Raw genomic sequence first — 20,259 nt, 5'->3', positions numbered from 1 at the left:
TTCTTGACGGAGGGCGAAAAATACTTTTGCCCATATTTAATAATTTCATTTCTTTGACTATAAACTGACAATTTCGCATCAAGGCTGAAGAGATTTCAAACTGTGGGTTGAAGTGATTCAAATGTTTTAACAATCACATTTCTTCCTCTCCTATATACTAGTTCTTTTTAAACTTCAAAGTATATTCCTCTGAAATTAAGCCGCCAATTTCATTAACTGATGATTATTTTTTTCAACTATTTTATTTTTGAAGTTGTTCATGCATCGCTACCGGTTTCGAGAATTATTTATAATTATCCTTTCAATTTAGATCAACTCTAATTATTACGTTTTTGTGCTGAAGGTTTTTGAAGGCACATTTTTCCTCTATATCAATAATTTTAGACTTATTTTGAGCTCGCCTTTAACCAATATTTCCACCCTAAACCAGGCTCAATTTGTTTTTCAGGACTCATCTTGAAGATTTCTCTGAAAAATCAATAGAGTTCTCCGTATTCAGTATTATTTTATTGAAGTGAATTCCAGAAAAGAAACGATTCTCATGGTTTTCGAAAAAACTACCATTCATCTAAGTAGGTATACTCCATTCACTTTTATTTTAGCACTCGGTTGGCCATGAAATAATTTTCTCAAGTTTTTGTGAGTAGAACGGGGTAAGGTTGGCACTCATGAAATGTCGTTAATGTCATAACGCCGTTTCCACAACTTACGTCCAGTTTCATAATCAAATTTAAAGTCACTTTAAGCTTAAAGCTTCCTTTAGTGTCATTTTTAGTAGGGTTAAGGGAAACTTTAAAATTAAAGCGACTTCAGGTTTGATTATGAAACTGGCCGTTATATCAATTAATATTACGAAAATGCCGAAAGTGATTGAAGAAAGAGACAGGGTTTCAGGAACTTCAGGAAGTGCTTTTTAGAATTCAGGTCAATCATTCAAATAGTTATACCCTGATATTCTAAAATCCACAATACGTCAGACGGTAGCGAACATATTCAAGGTAAGTGAATTTGCATAATGTTTCATCGATGTCTAAACAACTTATATTCAAGTTGAATGTTTCCACAATCAGAAAGATTGTGAATGAAGAGGATGACGAAGAATGTAATTTTTTTGGAGGCCCAAAAAAGTACCGGCATTTTATTTTAGGGTGAACGAATGCGAAAAGTTACTACAGGATTTTCGATGAATATCATTGTAGAATAAGTTCCAGAAAATTAATTTTTTCTATTTTTCATTCGACTTGTCCTATACATTGTAAATGTCTTGAGGGATCAATGAATATACAATCATTATTATTACATCAAAGTATTGAAAATAAACACCCATGAAAACGAGCTAGTTGTCCTGTTAATTGTTAATTCATGTGAAATTTTTGTGTAAATAAGGGAATATCGAAAAAGTGGAGACCCTATTTTCGAAAAAAATTGAATGATTACAACAGAAACATTCACAAAATGATACAACAATATGAGGAACATAACTGGATAACTAGGATCAACGATTCCAAAGGTGAAATGTTTTTCCAAGAAGTCAACAAACTGTCCAGATGCAAACAGTCATACCAAATTCCTACACTGGAAGATAATGTGAAAGAATATCAGACCGATAGGGAAAAATGTGAATTATTTACCAATCATTACCAAAAAACTTTCGAACTGAAGCTGCCAACTTTGATAAGAATCATTTTGACAGGGTAAATGAATTGTATGAGAATCCTTTTAACAAGACCAGAAACACTTATAATCAGTTAATTGAAATGAATGAGGAAGATTTCTATGGAATTCTTCATAAATCTAAAAACACCACAATATAAAATATTTGGGGGTTCAAATAGACAATAGAGATACAATTTGAATGCTCACACAAAGATGTTAAAGAAATTAAAAAATGTCTAAATATAAAGGGTGTTCCATTTAAAATAACGAAGTTGATAGCTGTGCAGAAGAAACGAAACACTTTGTATAGTTCTAAATATTTTTAGGAGATGCTCTACTCAAAAAGGGAAAATTTTATTTCAATCTCCTTTCTGTAAAGATAATAGAATCAGAGTAATCGACTGCTGCCCCATTGCGCGGACACCCTGTATGAACCTGAATATCTTGATACTGAAACATTCAAAATCGTTTCGAGTCGTAGGATCCTATGAAAAAAAATTTTCCTCAAAATTTGGAATAATTAACTTTCAGAATATTCTTTCGCCTACTGCAGAAACACATGTCAGATTCCATCCGGCTCTGAGTACTTACATTGTGATATGAAATTTTCGAGGAGGGGCATTCGACTTGATGAATTCTCAAATTCCAATAGGACCAAAATACAAATAATATTAATAATTGATTGTTTTCATCCCACTGATGGCAGTTTGCTGAAAATAAATATAAAATTTAAATTTTGTTGTCCCGCACTCAGAGAAAAAAGAAAAAAATATTTTATCATGATTGCATACTTCAAATCAACATGCAATAGTCAATTCAAGGCTTTGCCAAATTTTCGAATATATTGAGATAAAAAAAGAAATATAAATAGAAAAAGTTGAATGACTTTAAAATGAAGATCAAAGTGTTTTATAATGGCGAACGATAATACCTCTTAATCTTTGCATCTACCTGAGCTGATATAATAAAAGTGGGGTGAAGGGTATGGCCAGGTAGTACACTCAACTTTCTATTAGGCCGCCATTTAATTCAGTTGATTCTGAGAAGGGAGGACAGAAAATTTGTCAATATTTTGACATTGTGGTTTGTATGTAAGTGTTATTTAATTTATGATCTTTGTGTGATATTTTGGAACTTTTACGACTAGAAAATGAGACTCTTATGAAAAGTAACGAAACTATAATAGTTTTCGTTGAAACCTAATAAAGATTGTGGGACCAAAGGATATTTCTCGTTCATCTTAATATATTTCTTCTAAATAATAAAGATAGCATTTAAATAATCAAAACGCAAATGAAATACGTCAATCAGTTTGTCATATTCCAGCTCTACACAATTGTAGGTATACAGTGTGTTAATTTGAAAAGGTACCACCTTCAATATCTCGGCCTCCTTGAATGTCAGAAGAAATGCAAAAAAAAAATCTTCTGTTCGTAGGTGGACATTATGAACGGTTACTTTCAATCAATTTGCATCTTATGAGCGTGATGACATCAACCCCTAAAATATTAAATGGAAAGAGGGGTGAGCGACACCTTCTCTTGAAGGTAATTCCCTTGCTTTTTCAAAAATGCCGTACATTCGACTTTTTTTGTTATTACTTCCGAAAAATAGAAAAAAGTATGATCGTTACAACGACAAGATTTGCAATAAAAAATTAAAAATTTTAACCATGAAAGATTTTCGAAATGTGTATTATTTTGATGAGACTTCTCCAAATATTCGAATATATTGAGATATAAATAAAAGCTGAGCAGAAATGAAGATGGATAACACTAAAATGCAGCAAATGATCAAGATCAAAATTGAATATTTATGAAATTAAACAAAAAGTTTCATGATGGCCAACAATAATCCTTTTCTTCTGCGCATCTACCTGAGTCAGTTTGATGGAGGAGGGGGTAAGGGGTATGAGCAGGTAATAGACTAAACCCTTCTTATGGAATCAGTATTCAATCGACTTTCAGACTCGATAGAACTGACGAAGTGAAGAAGGTTTTTTGATTGAAGTTTAGCTTAAATTCATTTTTAAATCGAAATGGGTAAAACTGTGAAAGAACAAAATTGCGTAGGGAATATCAAGTCTTTGAAACATCCGAAAGCAAATGCTGAGGATATGAGAAGAACTCTGTATATGAAGAATGTTCAGAAAGTGGAGAATTTGAAAACTGAGGAATTGGCTGATATGGTGAATATACGTTCAGAAGTTGTTGAAGATCCCGAAATTCAATCGGCAGAAGATCAGGCGTCCAAATCTTCCGAAGAAAAGAATAGAGAAAAAATTCGTAAGGAGTATCTAGATATTTGCTTGAAGAAAGCTGCAATGATGAAGAAAATATTGGATATAATAGTTACACGGAGAAAGAAGGGCTTGAAAGTAAAGAATTTCAAGCAATCGGATGTAGTGGTGAAGCAAAAATTCACTGTTTTGCCTAGGCACCACTATTTTGAATTCGAAATTCCATCTCGTGCATATGAGTCGGAATTATACGAATAATAATGATAAAACCAATTGACTAAATATAATTTTATGAATGATGATGAAAACTCAAAACTAAAAAAAACAAAAATTCTATAAAAAACATGTTAAAAATGAACAAAAGGTAAAAATGAAAAAAATAATTCTGTACCTTAGAAAACATTAGACTTCAAAGTAGATAGTGTTACGACCCGTTTATTATACCTTTATTTATTTTGTACATAAAACTTGTTATTCAAATCAACGGAATCGCAACTTATCGAAAATATTTGATTCTAAACTGACTTTTCTAAAATTCCCGGCTGACAACTCTCTATTTTTTTTAATGTTTCCATGCCATCCTAACACAGCATCTATGATGAATGAATTTCTCATGAATTAACAAAAATTTCTTCTGAGTTCTAATACTCATTGATCAAACTAAACTATACAATATTTTGTTGGGGAAACTCAAACCATACCAATAGTTCCAAATGAAAAGAATGATCACTGATAACCTAAAAAATTCAAGGATATCAGAAAAACCCTCTATATTGAGAATTTCGTTCAAATAGTGGACTCCTTTGGCAAGAAGTATTGAGACATTTGTTCGAAGAAAGCTGTATGATGAAAAAATATTGCATATTACCGTCACACGAAAGATGAAGGTCTTGAAAGTTAAGAATTTCAAGCAATTGGATGTGATTGCAAACTAAAAATTCACTATTTTGCCTAGGCACCATTATTTTTGATTTGATATTCCATCTTTTGAAACTTTTTAGGGTTTTTACCCCCAATCTCCTGAACAAAATCAATTAAAAAATTGAAATAACCGATTTGCTCCTGCGTAAATTCTTGCACTAATTTGTCAGGAGAAAATCAAGTAAAAAAAATTATTGCCTGATAATGAACTGAAAAAAGGAACTTAGAAATTAAAATTATGTTTAGTAACGTTTCGGAGTCTATATCAGACGAAGGTCAATTTCTGAAAATCTTTTGAATTGTAGCTTTTATTTGACATTTATTGTCAATACATAGAAACGTTTATTCATTTGATTTTGAAATAACCGGATGATAGTTCTTTCTTCAGTAAATTAATCCAAATATGATCTATTCCTATTGAACAATTGTCCAAATTATCATTTTGATCCAACAAAATACTCGCGGACTCTTTAATCTCTCGTGCATATGAGACTAAGTTAAAGTAATAATAATGTTTAATTAAGTATTATGGATGATAATGAAAAATAAAAAAACAAAAAAGAACTTTCGAAAAATAGGTGAACATGCTAAACGTTAACAAAGGGAAAGGAAAAAATTACAAAAAATTAATTTACCTTTAAAATGTTAAGATCCCATTAGAGATATTCGAAATTTTTTTGAAGGTTGTAATGAAAAAAAAATTATAAAATATTTTTCTATGCTGAGTTCAAAATTTCGTGAAATGAATGTCTCTCTATGGCTCTATATAAAAGAGAAAGGATTATACTCCATTCACTTTTATTTTAGCACTCGGTTGGCCATTGAAATTTGACACATTTCACCCTGTATAGTACGAAAATATGGGGTTATGACGCTTGTCAAAACATTTTTGGGTTTTAAACAGCGCTATGTTGTCCGTTCTATGTAAAAGTTTCTGTTATTACGTATTTTATCACAATGTCGAATCTCTTCGGAAAATATGATGTCGAAAAATATGCGACGAACATAATTGATGTTTATACGAACTGATTGAAGGCATACCAAATCCAGTTATTTGCATGTAAAATACAAGAGATAATATCATAATATGCACTAGCATTAAGGAGAGTTAATGTTGGTTATCTTTTTTGGCTAAATTTTGAATACGTTACATCAGTTGTAGATGTTAAATTTTTCAACAAAAATCATCTTGCATCATAGGAAGTAAAAGGAATTAAAGGAAGTTTCAAGTCAAGTGGAACTTCAGAACAAAAATTTCACACCATTAAACAATTAACTGGACAACTGACTCGTATTTTTGGCTGTTTATCTTAATACTTTGATATAATAATAATGATCATGTATTTATTTGTACCTTAAGACATTTACAATGTATAGGACAAGTCAAGTAAAAGATGGAAAAATCAATTTTCGGGAACTCATTCTACGATGATATTCATCGAAAATCCTGTAGGTAGTAACTTTTCGCACTAATTCATCCAAACATAAAATTCCACTACTTTTTAGGGTCTTCCAAGAGAGGGAAATTCTTTGTCATCCTCTTCATTCACAATCTTTCTGATTGTGGAAATATTCAGCTGAAATATAAGTCGTTTAGATTCAGATGAAACATTGTTCCAAAAGAAATACGAAGTTTCCATTTTCATTACAACGTAAACATCGAACGTGTCAATATCCTCTACGAAACCACATGGTAAAATGGATAAGATTTTTTCCATTGACCATGAATGGTTCAGTACCAAATTCATCGAATTAGATGTATCAGGTCACTTTTGAGAGAATCATAATTCTTGTATCGTGCAATTTAGGGTAAAAAAAATGTAGGAAATCGAGACAGTTTCTTGAAGATGCTTATGTTAGTTATGAACAAGTGCTATGATGTTTCCCCATTTCATCCTATTTTTACGACGATTGTTTAAATGTTCGAACAAGAAGATTGTGATGTCTATTGTGAAAAACATCATCAATAATTTAAACGAATCTTATTGGTGAGATTTTGATGTATTATTCTATTTTTTACACTTGTGTCCTAAGTCTCTTCTGTCAGTTGGTATCGAAATGAGTCATTTCATAAAATCGTGTAAGTTACTAAAGAATTCGGCGAACCTAAGTTTCCATTTTCATTACAACGTAAATATCGAACGTGTCAATATCCTAAACGAAACCACATGGTAAAATGGATAAGATTTTTTCCATTGCTTTGCGATGATTCAGCTAACAAACGGTATAGGGTCGTATTAGATCTATTTCAGTAATCATTTTCAATTTTTTTTAACTTAGTCATTTTGAAAGTTTTGTATAGGTGATTTTTGGTGAAACGCTTCAATGTGACTAGCTCTGACTTCTGTTGAAAAAAAAGCCTCATCTTCAAATATACTCTGTATATCTAAGTACTTTAGTTTTTGTTTGATGGCACTGCCTATTTTTATAATTAAGAAGTTGTTTCATATTTAGGATAATGATAATTTGATAATATAGAAATTCTCATTGCTTAAATAATAATTAACGCATTCATCGTTCTACAGAATTGTTGCTACTCTACATATCGATCGATTCTGGACTAAACCATATTATACTAATTCATATTTCGGTATCTGAGGAAATCCTTTAACTCATATTAGAAATCTTCTGATATACAATATGAGGTACTTCCGAACATATCTATCTGCAATTTCATGATTTAATTCCATAGTCTCGAATTCATTTTCACAATAAAGAAAAACAAATGGAATATTTGCAAGATTTAGGTAGATATCAGGATGAAACTAACCTTACGGAGTTAATCCTCAAAGAAGACTTACATGATGTACATGTACATGTAAATATCTTGATACTGGAAGATTCAATATCTTTTCTCTGCTGTGACATCTTTTCGACTAATTCGTAACATATTTCTTACTTTCCGTATATTTTATTCTACTGCAGAAACATGCCACATTCCATCCGGCTCTGAGTACTTATATTGTAATATGAAATGTTCGATGAATGGCATATTCGACTGATAATTGCCAAAATTCCAAATTATAATAATAATAATTGATTTTTCTCATCTCACTGATGGCAGTTTGCTAAAAATAGATATAAAATTAGAATTTTGTTGTCCCGCACTCAGAGAAAAAAGAAAAAAATATTTTATCATGATTGCATACTTCGAATCAACATACAATAGTCAATTCAAGGCTTTGCCAAATTTTCGAATATATTGAGGTAAAAAAAGAAATATAAATAGAAAAAGTTGAATGACTTTAAAATGAAGAACAAAGTGTTTTATAATGGCGAACGATAATACCTCTTAATCTTTGCATCTACCTGAGCTGATATAATGAAAGTGGGGTGAAGGGTATGGCCAGGTAGTACACTCAACTTTCTATTAGGCCGCCATTTAATTCAGTTGATTCTGAGAAGGGAGGACAGAAAATTTGTCAATATTTTGACATTGTGGTTTGTATGTAAGTGTTATTTAATTTATGATCTTTGTGTTATTTCTTGGAACTGTTACAACTAGAAAATGAGACTCTTGTGAAAAGTTTTCGTTGAAACCTAATAAAGATTGTGGAAGAAAAGGACATTTCTCGTTTATCTTAATATATTTCTTTTAAATAATAAAGATGAAAAGCATTTAAATAATCAAAAAGCAAATGAAATACGTCAATCAGTTTGTCATATTCCAGCTCTGCACAATTGTCGGTATACAGAGTGTTAATTTGAAAAGGTGCCACCTTCAATATCTCAGCCGCCTTGAATGTCAGAAGGAATGCAAAAAAAAATAATCTTTTGTTCGTAGGTGGACATTAGATACGATTACTTTCAATCAATTTGTATCTCATGAGCGTGAAGACAACAAGCCCTAAGATATTAAATGGGAAGAGGGTTGAGCAACACCTCCTTTTGAACGTAATTCGCTTGCTTTTTCAAAAAATGCCGTACATTCGACTTTTTTGTTATTACTTTCGAAAAACAGAAAAAAGTAGGATCGTTACAAAGACAAGATTTGCAATAAAAAATAAAAAATTTCGACCATAAAAGATTTTCGAAATGTGCATTATTTTGATGAGACTTCCAAAAATATTCAAATACATATATTGAGATATAAATAAAAGCTGAGCAGAAATAAAGATGGATAACACTGAAATTAAGCAAATGATCAAGATCTAAATTTAATATTTATGATATTAAACAAAGAGTGCCATGATGGCTAACAATAATCCTTTTCCTCTGCGCATCTACCTGAGTCAGTTTGATGGAGGAGGGGGTAAGGGGTATGAGCAGGTAATAGACTTAACCCTTCTTATGGAATCAGTACTCAAGCGACTTCCAGACTCGATAGAATTGACGAAGTGAAGAAGGTTTATTTCCTGAAGTTTAGCTTACATTCATTTTAAATCGAAATGGGTAAAACTGTGAAGGAACAAAATTGCGTAGGGAATATCAGATTTTTGAAACATCCGAAAGCAAATGCTGAGGACATGAGAAGAACTCTGTATATGAAGAATGTTCAGAAAGTGGAGAATTTGAAAACTGAGGAATTGGCTGATATGGTGAATATACGTTCAGAAGTTGTTGAAGATCCCGAAATTCAATCGGCAGAAGATCAGGCGTCCAAATCTTCCGAAGAAAAGAATAGAGAAAAAATTCGTAAGGAGTATCTAGATATTTGCTTGAAGAAAGCTGCAATGATGAAGAAAATATTGGATATAATAGTTACACGGAGAAAGAAGGGCTTGAAAGTAAAGAATTTCAATCAATCGGATGTAGTGGTGAAGCAAAAATTCACTGTTTTGCCTAGACACCACTATTTTGAATTCGAAATTCCATCTCGTGCATATGAGTCGGAATTATACGAATAATAATGATAAAACCAATTGACTAAATATAATTTTATGAATGATGATGAAAACTCAGAACTAAAAAAAACAAACATTCTATAAAAAACATGTTAAAAATGAACAAAAGGTAAAAATGAAAAAAAAAATTCTGTAGCTTAGAAAACATTAGACCCCAAAGTAGATTCTGTAAATAGTTCCAAATGAAAATAATGATCACTGAAATTTCGGTATGGATAAATAAAATAATATTCCTAAAACCGGTATGGTTGTAATTTTTATAATTTCGAATTCATTATCAATTCAATTAAAAGTAGAAAGTTCGAATCACTAGATTCTTCACTTTTTCACGTTTCGAACAAAGTCCAAGTAATGGACAATTGTGTAATGAAGCAACTGTGAGTTGAAGTATCAAATTTAGCTATCTCAAGACTTACTTTTTTTTACGGAAAACTACTTTTTTTATCTTTAAGTAATATCTTTTTCAATTGTTTCATATATTTTACAGTGACTGATTATTTTAATAGTTTCGCCAATTTTCTGTTTAGAGACTAACCCTTAATTAACACTCGATTTATATCAAGTTCTTCATCTCGAAGTTTTCTAGTAGAAATCAATGAAATATTCATCACATCATTGAAATGAATCCCAGAAATCAGTTTGTACTGAATTTCCATACAGGCTCAGCATAAGTCTGGAATAAAATTAATATTTTTGCAAGCAATTATTCAAAAGAGAACCTGTCAACTCCTTGATATGACAGCATATACCCTGGACGAGCTCGATAGAAAGTTCACGGTTGTATTTTCTCGGAATTTTGTGAATGTCACTCTCTTGAAAAAATATGAAGTCAATAGTTCTTCTTCAATTTTTTTCCACAGCAAAAATTAATATATTTAAAAACTGATCTCTCGTATTTTCCATACAAATAACTAGATTTGGTATGCCTTCAATCAGTTTGTATAAACGTCAATCACGTTCGTCACATATTCTTGACTTCATATTTCCCGAAGTGATTCGACATTGTGATAAAATACGTAATTACTAAGACTTTTACTTAGAACAGACAACATAGCGTTGATTTAAAATCCAAAAATGTTTTGACAAGCGTCATAACCCCAAATTTTCGTTTTATGCAAAGTAGAATGTGTCAAATTTCCATGGCCAACCGAGTGCTAAAATAAATGTGAATGGAGTGTACATTCATCCAATTGTTAAAATGACAAGGTATTTCTATGATGACAATTTCGAAATTGTCGCGAAAATTTTAGTGTGGTCTCTGACTGAATGTATTATTTTTCAACGAGTGAATTTTCGCTTCAGCATGTATCGCTAAACACCTCGCATCAATCTCCATATATCTCAAAAACGTTTGAACGTAGAAAAAATTGCTTGGCACAAAATTTGTAGAAAATGTTATGCTCTACAACTTTTATAATGAATGGGAAAAAGATTCGAAGACCTTGTGACCTTTATGGAAAATTCAAGAGAGAATCGAAAAGCAGGAAAAAGTATTAAATTTTGTTTCTTATGTTATATTCATGTGAAAAGCTACATATGATACATTTTTGAAATTAGCAAAAAAAATTGCATCAAGATAAAAGAACTTTCAACCATAGTTTACATTTGAAAAATCAGAAACCCCTATCGTATCTCGAAAATGACTGTATCGAAAAATTTGATGATATCATATTCAAACTCCTCATAAAAAAGTGCCTGTAGAATGTAACAACGGATTTGGAATATGAGTTCAAACAAGCGAGTTATTCAGCTTCATTGAAAGGGACAATTTTTCAATTTTCGTTCATAACTCAAAATCTATGAACGCTAGGCTGTATCTGTTTTCAGTTTTGGATTAGTCAAGAAAAAAGGACTCGAGAATGTGTCGTCCGTTTTCTTCTAGCTTCTATAGTTCGCGAGAACCCTTCAGCAGACAACGAATTTTGCCTACCCTGTACAGAGTGTCAGAGTTGAAGTGTTCCTATATCTTATGGTGAAAATTAAACGAACTAGAGAAAAAAGTTGAATACAAAACTTGTCTGTAATCAATTGATTTGATTATTTTTCATAACTCACTTTAATACAGGGTGCTCTGTTTTTTCCCAGTTGGTATCAATAAATTCTTAAATGGAAAACCATGTATATTATTGCATTTTTGAATTCCTTGTCAAATTTTAAGCTAACTTTGGTATGACAACCATGGTCTTATATAGCTCCGATTCTGAGATATTCGACTTTTTCCTAAAATTTTGACAGCTGTAGGTGCTCACTAAAATAGCTGATACTAGTTTACTAATGAATGTATCGAAACCAAATTTTGCCCAGTTCTTGACAACATATTTGATCGTACGTTACATCTCTATTTGTAGCAATCTGATGTACAGGGTCTTCAAAAATTAAAGTTTAAATTTCAAATATAAGTTCAATCAAAACATAATTTTTTCAAATGGCAACCTATATTTGTTTCTTATTTTTCATGTAGATCAGGTTAAATTGAGCAAAAAATATATCCAAACTTTTTCTGTAAAGTGAAGAGTTTCAGAAATAAGGACGAACAAATGCATTTTCCCGTGAGAACCAACGATAATTATTAATTAGCCTTGCTTGTATACAGTTGGCTTTGATTTTTTGATGAATTTATTCAACTAGATTGACTAATGAAAGACATAAAGAATCTTTCACTCAGTACTCGCTTTCAATAAAACTAAATTTATATGAAGACTCAACTAACAGATAAATTTTTCTCAAAAAAATCAAGTAGTTGTCTGACTACACAGAAGAAAACTCAAAAATACCCAATTGGATAAGTGCAAGTTTATATTGTTACCATATTATATCAACTTGATTAATTATATTATATCGCTGGTTCTTACGGGAAAATGCACTTTTTCGTCCTTATTAGGGGAGACTGGGGAGGGTTGATACGTTTTTTGGAATTTTTATTCTGGAAACTGAATTATATGAAGAAGCAGGACTTTTCTTATATTATATAATTCTTCAATTAATCCTTCAACAAAATAAATATAGAAGTCTCAAAACATAAACATCTTATTCTGTACAGAACGTTGAACACAAAAACATGCAAACTGTCTCAAGCCTCCCCACATATGGGAGGATTGATACGATGTACTGGGAGAGTAATCGAGAGGATTATTAACCTCAGTAGGTAGGTCAGCAATGATACTGGCTTGCTTTGGTCCCATAGGTGTAGAAAAATCAGGAAATGGCCAATTAGTCACTTCCACACAAGAAAAGTCGGCCTCGTTAAATACATGGGGATTGTACGGATAAATTCCAGTTGTTAAAAATCCCTTTGATATGTTGGTGGTGAAAACGCCTTCATGTAGGCCTATCCAACTAGCTACGGAATATTTTTTGAAGATGATACATGTATCAGGCCTCCCCACGACAAATGTCTCAAACCTCCCTGAAAGCAATTTTTAAAGTGATTTATGTTTTCATCTTATACTCATATATTTTGAAAAGCGAATTAAACTGTAAATTGAGTAGTTTTAAGCATATTTCCCAGTGACATGTTTGTTTATGCCGAAGAATTAATACATGATCATAAAACCCTTAGGTAACTTGAGTAAAAACTTACAATTTCTCACCTCGAAACACTCTTCGTTGAATATTTCACAAACAAACTACTGTTAGCCTTACAGATTAACGTCACGCAATGCCCTCTGCCAAAGAATAGTGTTCACTAGTATAATACTTTTGAAAACGGCTACAGATCGCGGATATAAGCCTGTATCAAGCCTCCCCATGTATCAATGCTCCCTAGTTTCCCCTACTTATTACTGAAACTATTCACTTTATAGAAAAAATTCAAATAGATTTTTTGCTCATTTTTACCTGCTCCATATGATGAACAAGAAAAAAATATAGGTTGCCATTCGAAAAAATTAAGTTTTGATTGAACTTCTATTTGAATCTTTAACCCTAAATTTCTGAAGACCCTGTATATCAGATTGCTAAAAATGAAGATGTAACGTATGATCCAATATATTGACAAGAGCTGGGCAAAATTTGGGTTTGATTCATTCATTAAAAAACTAGTATCACCTATTTTGGTGAACACCTACAGTTGTCAAAATTTTAGGAAAAAGTCGAATATCTCAGAATCGGTGCTATGTAGGACCATGGTTGTCATAACAAAGTTACCTTAAAATTTGACAAGGAATTCAAAAATGCAATAATATACAGGGTGTTCCATTTAAAATAAGAAAGTTGATACCAACAGGGGAAAAACGGAGCACCTTGTATTAAGGTGGGTTATAAAAAATAAAAGTTCAATCGATAACAGACAAGTTTTGTATTCAACTTTTTCTTCTAGCTCCTTCAGTTTGCACAATAAGGTATAAGGACACTTTAACTCGGACACCCTGTACAAGTCACAGACTAAACCTCCATGTTACTCCAGACTTACGCCCAACCATCATGAGCAGCCTTTAGCCGATAGCATCTATGCAGAGTCACGCAGTCTTATAATTTCACACGTTCTTCCAGAAGACGAATAGCCAGCTTTTTCGGATTCAATAAAAATTTCATCAGACAAATCAAGAATTCCATACATTCCAAAGTGAGACCGTGAAATGCGCTCGAAGAGGCGGAATGATGGAAATTATATTCCGCTTATTTTGAATGCTGCGAGGACCGATTCGAAGCAGAAAGCCATCATAAATTTCCCAAGATCCGCCAACACATAATAGTACTGCGAAATTAATCATTCTCCATCAAAATATCACGAGTTTGTAGGGAATGCTGCAATTAAATCACAAGTGAAAACTGGAGCTAACCTTATCATTCTTTTTCTGCTTACTCAAAATTATACGGCGAACTACGAGGATGTATTGATATCTAGTTAGCCTAGTTCCATGCATAAAAAAAATATTGCGTTACCATAGCAACGGACAATAACTCATTAGAAGTGTCAGTGTGAAGTTTGAGGTCAAAAAAGTGTGGCATTCATTGTAGTTGGGGAGCCGAAGAGGGAAATTCGGAATTTACTCGAGCGTGTCAGATTAATATAAGGGGACATACCTTGGACCCTGTAGAGTACCTCTACCAAAAATTAGACCTGTATATAGGGGGAACTGTCAAGGACAGCCTCTCAGAATAGTAAAAAAAAAACGATCGTTGTACATACTCGAGCGTGTCAGATTAAGATATATGTGGTTAATTACATGTTGAAAAGTATATATTCTCTTAATCTGACAATTTGAGCGTGTCGAAAATGTGTGGGAGGGCGCCAAAGTTACAAAAAAAAACGTCACGTGTACATTCTCGAGCGAGGTGGCGTTTTTTCTTATTTTGAAGCTAATGATTCCAGAATAACGGAAAATAAATGATCCGACAGTTTTAGCAAGCCGAAACAATAAAAATTGGCCATAAAGGTCACAAAATCCGTTTTTTTGAATTATCTCTTTCCCCGGGCTTCAAATCTTTTTCGCATTCATTATGAAAGTTGTAAAGCATATCTATTTTCTACAAATTTTGTCGCAAGCATTTTTTTCTACGTTCAAACTTTTTTGAGATATATGGCGATTAATGCGAGGTGTTTAGCGATACATGCTGAAGCGAAAATTCACTCGTTGGAAAATAGTACATTCTAAGGTTCAGTCAGAGACAGCATTAAAATTTTCGTGACTAATTTCGAAATTGTCATCATAAAAATACCTTGTCATTTTGACAATTGGATGAATGTAGATTAGACTGGGATTCTACATTGACTTTGCCCTTTCGCATGTGTGGCTGAGCTCCTCGCCCTTATTGCCCTCTAACTCGAGAACGGTTAAGGGTATGTAAAATTGCTTCAGGCAAAAGTTTTGTAGAATTTTATCATATACGACTTTCAAAATGAATACAAAAACGATTAGAGGTACAGGCAGGAAAATATTCGAAAAAAAGGGATTTTTATCATCTTCAAAGTGTCGGATTAAGAAAATCCCCCCCGGATTAGTGTCAGATTAATGGGTCAACACGTCTGCAACACCCAGATTAACCATCTATATGAAAATCTGACACGCTCGAGTATGTACAAGTAACGATTTTTTTTTACATTTTCAAAGGACCGCTGTGACCTTGCGTCACGTCCAAATTGTCAGTCCCTTGAAAAGTAGCTTTCTTTGGGTCCAATTAACATATCCTCCAAAAATCTGACACGCTGGAAATTTTTTTTTTACCATTTTCAACACTACGGTCAGTCCCACCGCTCAAACTGTCAGACTAACATGAATTCATTATCAGAGACATGTAGGGCATATGCAGTATCTTAAGCTGACAGGCTCGAGTTTGTACACCTGACGATTTTTTTTTACATCTTTGAGACCCTGCAGACGCTTTCCTCACCGCTGAAAGTGCATACATCATTGAACGTTTTTTTCTTTCTTCCATCTAATCTTCAAAATCTACTAGGTCTCCACGACGCTGTAGTAAATCCCGATTTAGCATCGTCGGCTCCCCAACTATTGGACTATTTTCGTCATCCTGAAATATTCTCTCCAACGATTCGCTAAAGCATTTACGGGCCTAGTTCAGGGATTATCCTGTTTTCATCTGAAAATGGTTTTCTTTTCAGTCATACTTTATTCCGAAAAGAGATCCTCACAATTAAAATTCAATTTTCATATATATTGGTATTTTTTACAGATTCCAATCGAAAGCTGCAAGATGTTTTGGTGGAATTCTGCGGGACAGGACCTCCATATAAGCATAATCCGGATGGGGTGAGTAAAAAAACAATGAAAAAATAATCACTTGACAAACACTGAAGTAAGACAGAACTAAACCCGATATGATACATCTAAATCAGCGTTTTCTCGCACAAAAAAACTCATCGTTAAACAACTTGAAATGGGACAGAAAAATTGAGACCAATAGAATTAGCGAGTTTAGAAATAATCGCCCAAAATACTACATAACAAAAAAATACTGCATCCTAAGATTTCATCAGTCATACCAGTCAAATATGTCACAGTTCAATTCTAAAAGGAACCATAGAGTTGATTTAGAAATCATAAGAATAAGGTATCACTCTCGATTTCATGTTCCTCTCAACGAAGACGAATATACAAAATAAAATAGGAAATAAGTGTTCAATTTGCTGTAAGAGATCCGCTGCTGAAATATCGATTGTCGCCACCCCATGCGAAATCCGCTGTCAATCAACTCGTTAAAGTGGTATAGGGTTGTGACAAAGATTCCGCTTTGGTAGTGATATCCATGAGGCAAACGAGACGAGACTTCAGTGTAGTCTCGTACGAATATTTGAAACCTAATATCGATTATCATACCGAATTAAGTAATCTAACAATAAGTTTCATTTCATGTCCACCGAGTACTTTATATTTCGTATATAATATCTGTGTCAACGGAGTCAAGTCAGGGAATTTTTTGTGTTCTTGGGATACAGACATATATTCATAGATGTAGGAAAAATCATCACTATTTGAGTCTGCATGGAAATAATCTTATCACAGAACAACTATACATTCACATTCATTTTAGCAGTCGGATGGCCATGAAATAATTTTCTCAAGTTTTTGTACCTATACTTCATTCACTTTTATTTTAGCAGTCGGTTGGCCATGGAAATTTGACACATTTCACTCTGTATACATAGACTTATAGACATGGACTGTGTCTTCCCTTTATATCTATGCATGAAATACGGTCAAAAAAAGTGACAGAGAGAAACGCACGTCGGGAATGCAGTTGTCTTTTTCTAGAATTTTAAATTGGTCTACACTCAGCTCTATGTGAACAAAAAAGAGACAGGTAAATTCCCGACGATCATTTCTCTCTTTCTATAAAAAAAGCCAATTTCATGCTGACATTGCTCAGTCCATGTCTCTATGTCTATGTCTGTATAGTACGAAAATGTGGGGTTATGAAGCTTGTCAAAACATTTTTGGGTTTTAAATCAACGCTATGTTGCCTGTTCTACGTAAAAGTTTCTATTATTACGTATTTTATCACAATGTCGAATCTCTTCGGAAAATATGTGACGAACATAATCGAAGTTTATACAAACTGATTGAAGGCATACCAAATCCAGTTATTTGCATGGAAAATACAAGAGATCGGTATAATATCATAATATGCACTAGCTTGAGGAGAGTTAATGTTCGTTATCTTCTTTGGCTTACATCATTTGTAGATTTCAAAAATATTAACCCGAAGATGAAATGCATATGATGCAGTGGTTGGTAATGGGTATCTCCCGAAGGAATTAACAGATAATTACAAGAATGTTAAATTCTTCAACAAAAATCATCTTGCATCAATATTAGTAAAAGGAATTGAAGGAAGTTTCAAGTTAAGATGAACTTCACCTTTGAACAAAAATTTCACATGAATAAGCAATTAATAGGACAACTGGCGCGTATTTGTAGCTATTTATCTTAATACATTGATACAATTATAATAATTAGGTATTTATTGTTACCTTAAGACATTTACAATGTATAGGACAAGTCAAATGAAGAATAGAAAAATCCATTTTAGGAAACTTATTCTCCGATGACATTTATCGAAAATCCTGTAGTTAACTTTTCGCATTCACTCAAACATTAAATTGTCAAATGCCACCACTTTTTTGGGTCTCCCAATAGAAGGAAATTCTTTGTCATCCTCTTCATTCACAAACTTTCTGATTGTGGAAATATTCAGCTGAAATATAAGTCGTTTAGTTTCAGATGAAACATTATATGAATTCTCTTACATTGAATATGTTCGCTACCGTCTGACGTATTGTGGATTTTAGAATATCAGGTATAACTATTTGAATGAGCGTACCTGAATTCTAAATAGCACTTCCTGAAACCCTGTCTCTTTTTTCAATCACTTTCGGCATTTTCGTAATATAAATTGATATTTATTGTGGCAACGGCGTTATGACATTAACGACATTTCATGAGTGCCAGCCTAACTTCGTTCTAGTTACAAAAACTTGAGAAAATTATTTCATGGCCAACCGACTGCTAAAATAAATTTGAATGAAGTAGAGAACGGAGTAAGGTTGGCACTCATGAAATGTCGTTAATGTCATAACGCCGTTGCCACAACTAATATCAATTATCATTACGAAAATGCCGAAAGTAATTTAAAAAAAAAACAGGGTTCCAGGAAGTGCTATTCAGATTTCAGGTTCGCTCATTCAAATAGTTATACCCTGATATTCTAGAATCAACAATACGTCAGAGGGTAGCGAACATATGTAAGAGAATGTAAGAGAATTTATATAATGTTTCATCTGAATCTAAACGACTTACGGCCGGTTTCATAATAAAACCTAAAGTCCCTTTAATTTTAAAGCTTCCTGTAACCCTACTAAAAATGACAGTAAAGGAAGCTTTAAGCTTAAAGTGACTTTAAATTTGATTATGAAACTGGACGTTATATTTCAGCTGAATATTTCCACAATCAGAAGATTGTGAATGATGAGGATGACAAAGAATTTCCTTCTATTGGAAGACCTAAAAAAGTGGTGGCATTCGAGAAAAAAGACAATCATTGCGGATTCTAGTTACGCACAACTAATGAGCATTCTTTATTTCTTGAAATTGTCAACAATCTTAGGCCGAAATCTTCAATTTTCATCTTTGACCTGTATTAGTTGGGGAGCCAACGATGCTATAACGGGATTTACTCGAGCGTCGTGGAGACCTATTGGATATTGAAGATCAGATGGGAGTAAGAAAAAAGGTTCTGTGATGTATGCACATTCAGTGGTGATGAAAGCGTCTGCAGGGTCTCAAAGTTGTAAAAAAAAATCGTCAGGTGTACATACTCGAGAGTGTCAGATTAAGATACTGTATATGGCCTACGTGTCTCTGATAATGAATTCATGCTTATCTGACAGTTTGCGCGGTGGGACTGGCCGTACGGAAGAGTTGAAAATGGTAAAAAAAAATTTCCAGCGTGGCAGATTTTTGGAGGATATGTTAATTGGACCCAAAGGAAGCTACTTTTCAAGGGACTGACAATTTGGACGTGACGCAAAGTCACAGCGTACCTTTGAAAATGTAAAAAAAATCGTTACTTGTACATACTCGAGCGTGTCAGATTTTCATACAGATGGTTAATCTGCGTGTTATAGACGTGTTGACCCATTAATCTGACACTAATCAGGGGGGGTTTTCCTAATCTTGCACTTTGAAGATGATAAAAATCCCCTTTTTTCGAATATTACCCTCCCTGTACCTGTAATCGTTTTTGTATTCATCATGGAAATTGTAGATAATAAAATTCTACACAACTTTTGTCTGAAGCAATTTTACATACCCTTAAACATTCTCGAGTTAGAGGGCGATTAGTGCGAGAAGCTTAGCCACACATGCGAAAGGTCAAGGTCAATGTAGAATCCCAACCTAATCTACAATTGTCAAAATGACAAGGTATTTCTATGATGACAATTTCGAAATTAGTCATGAAAATTTTAGTGTTGTCTGTGACTGAACCTTAGAATGTACTATTTTCCAACGAGTGAATTTTCGCTTCAGCATGTATCAAACACCTCGCATTAATCGCCATATATCTCAAAAACGTTTGAACGTAGAGAAAATTGCTTGGGACAAAATTTGTTGAAAATGTTATGCTCTACAACTTTTATAA

General features: G+C 33.0%; 1 protein-coding gene across 1 annotated transcript in view; it reads left to right on the top strand.

Annotated features, from left to right (window-relative positions):
- The window catches only part of LOC123307624 (diacylglycerol kinase 1), a 262,505-nt gene that overhangs the window by 72,339 nt on the left and 169,907 nt on the right, over positions 1-20,259 (top strand). Inside the window, exon 3 of the mRNA XM_044890010.1 lies at positions 16,294-16,370. Coding sequence (XP_044745945.1) covers positions 16,294-16,370 — 77 coding nt within the window. The remainder of the gene's footprint in view (positions 1-16,293; positions 16,371-20,259) is intronic.

This window comes from Coccinella septempunctata, chromosome 2 (assembly GCF_907165205.1).
Source record: "Coccinella septempunctata chromosome 2, icCocSept1.1, whole genome shotgun sequence".
In the NCBI taxonomy this organism is placed as follows: domain Eukaryota; kingdom Metazoa; phylum Arthropoda; class Insecta; order Coleoptera; family Coccinellidae; genus Coccinella; species Coccinella septempunctata.
The sequence above is the reverse complement of the archived record's forward strand: the minus strand, read 5'-3'. Positions and strand labels throughout refer to the sequence as shown.